Genomic DNA, 2,073 nt, shown 5'->3' with positions numbered 1-2,073 from the left:
CACACACACACACACACACACACCTCGAGCTTTGATAACAGTGGACATGAACGGTCAGGTCACACACACCTGGTAGAGCTCAATCCTCTGCTCGTTTTTCTTGGCCATGTGGTTGTTGATCTTCAGGGCTCGAAACTCGGCCCGGAATAAGTTGGTGGCGTTCTTCTCTAGGATCGACACATTGAAGCGGAATACCTTGGAGGTTGTACTCTTAGTGCAGTGGAGGTCATCTGCAGGTAAAGACAATGAAAAGAAAAGTTTTCGTCAGTGCTTTTAAAACATTTTTTTCTTCTTTATGAGGGGGTATTACGTATTTTCCAGGCACAATATACAATTCTATACCACAATCAAGTAACCTTCAGTTGTTATGAAAATGCTGCATAAATCAAAAATTAATTTGACTTTGCATCAAAGCCTATCTAAACACCTTGAAATTGGCCTCTGTCTCTCTAAGAACCTCCTACTGTTTCCCACACTCCCACTTCAGCACGTCTTCATGCACTGAGGGAGGGGTGCTCTGTGGGGCGGGAGCTTGGCTGAGGACTGAGCTCCAGGGAGGAGCTTTGTACAAATAGGCGGTGCTCTGTGCCAGCCAGTGTTTAGGCAGCTCCACATGGCTACCAGAGGAGATTCAAGGATTTCTCAAACATGCATGAATGAGTCAAAGCAACACTCTGTATAGATTTTTGATGAGGGAATGACATTAGGATATAAAGCTAAAAAAAGGAATTTTGCATAATACCTCCTACCCACCCCCTTTTAAAGCAAGTCAGATATCTCAATCTTTTATCTGTTAATCATTCGCTGTCTCATAATGGCCATGTTATTGGAGCCTATTTTTTCCAATAAATTTAAATCATTTACAGAAAATAAAAACTGAATGTCCCATCTCTTTTTAACTATTTCAATCTGTGGAGCCATTTTCACCAAGCATCTGCTTATGCTTTGTGCCGTAGGAATTAGCAGCAAGTTGAGGTCATGAGATGAGAACCAAATGGTCCGTTTGGTTGTGGCGAGGCTTGCAGTGGGACAGCAGCGTGCACCTCTTCCTCCTTTTAGCAGCACTTTAGCCTAGCAGGTGCTCTGAAGCTCAGACCGAAGCCACGTGTCTTTGAACTTAGAGGTTTAGCCACGTCTGTGCTCATGTGCTGCTGCAGAACAATACCCGAGCAACTGCTACACGGAGTATCATGGAAAGCCTGCTGTGCTGCATGTTAATTATGTGTGTATGTGTATGTGTGTGTGTGTGTGTATCACTGCCTCCAGTATGAGCTTTACAAATGCTCTTTTTGTGGGTCTATCAGAAAAGCTTCCTGTTACACCGAAGCCTCCCCCCTGTTTTTTTGATTCCATTATACCACTGAGGAGTTTATTATTTTAACAGGCAAAGCACATGCAGCGTTGAGCAAAACAAGCACATAGCAAACTTTTTATGAGGCAAGTGGAAACAGTCATTTACAGCCAAGCTATGGCTAATTTATTACCTCAAGCCCAAGCTTTATTACCAAGGCCTGCGATTCACTGGTGATTGAAAGGCACAATTCACCTTCAGCTGAGAAGAACGAAAACTCWGATTGGTCCACATCTCCGAATGTCTGTACTTTGTTTGACCCATAGTCCGCTTTCAGTGTCCTCCCTGTGATTCTCTGTTGTTTCCAAACAGTTGTTGTTTTCTTTTCTTTTGAACTTTCCCTATTTGTAGGTGACCTTTTGAAGCGTTCTTCCACAGCCAGATATCTGTCCAGTATTTCCACACAATCTGTGAGGAGGAAACCTCAGTAGCCTTTTTCCTCCCCTCATTTACTGTTCTGTCCCGCCTCCCCCACAGAAGGTGGAAAGCCCCACTTGGAGAGGAGATTTGAAATTCTAATCAAGTTTTTGGTTTCCTTTTGGATGACCTCATTTTTCCCATTGCAACGGTTTTAGGATTCCACATTACGACTTACACTCACCGGCCACTTTATTAGGTACACCACACTAGTAACGGGTTGGACCCCCTTTTGCCTTCAGAACTGCCTCAATTCTTTGTTGCATAGATTCAACAAGGTGCTGGAAGCATTCCTCAGAGATTTT

At 43.6% G+C, this 2,073-nt stretch overlaps 1 protein-coding gene across 1 annotated transcript in view; it reads right to left on the bottom strand.

Moving 5' to 3' along the window:
- tgfb3 (transforming growth factor, beta 3) overlaps positions 1–2,073 on the bottom strand; it is a 12,313-nt gene that overhangs the window by 6,963 nt on the left and 3,277 nt on the right. Inside the window, exon 2 of the mRNA XM_014012613.1 lies at positions 70–230. Coding sequence (XP_013868067.1) covers positions 70–230 — 161 coding nt within the window. The remainder of the gene's footprint in view (positions 1–69; positions 231–2,073) is intronic.

This window comes from Austrofundulus limnaeus, unplaced genomic scaffold (assembly GCF_001266775.1).
Source record: "Austrofundulus limnaeus strain Quisiro unplaced genomic scaffold, Austrofundulus_limnaeus-1.0 Scaffold2, whole genome shotgun sequence".
Lineage (NCBI taxonomy): Eukaryota > Metazoa > Chordata > Actinopteri > Cyprinodontiformes > Rivulidae > Austrofundulus > Austrofundulus limnaeus.
This window is presented reverse-complemented; position numbering and strand designations above follow the sequence as displayed.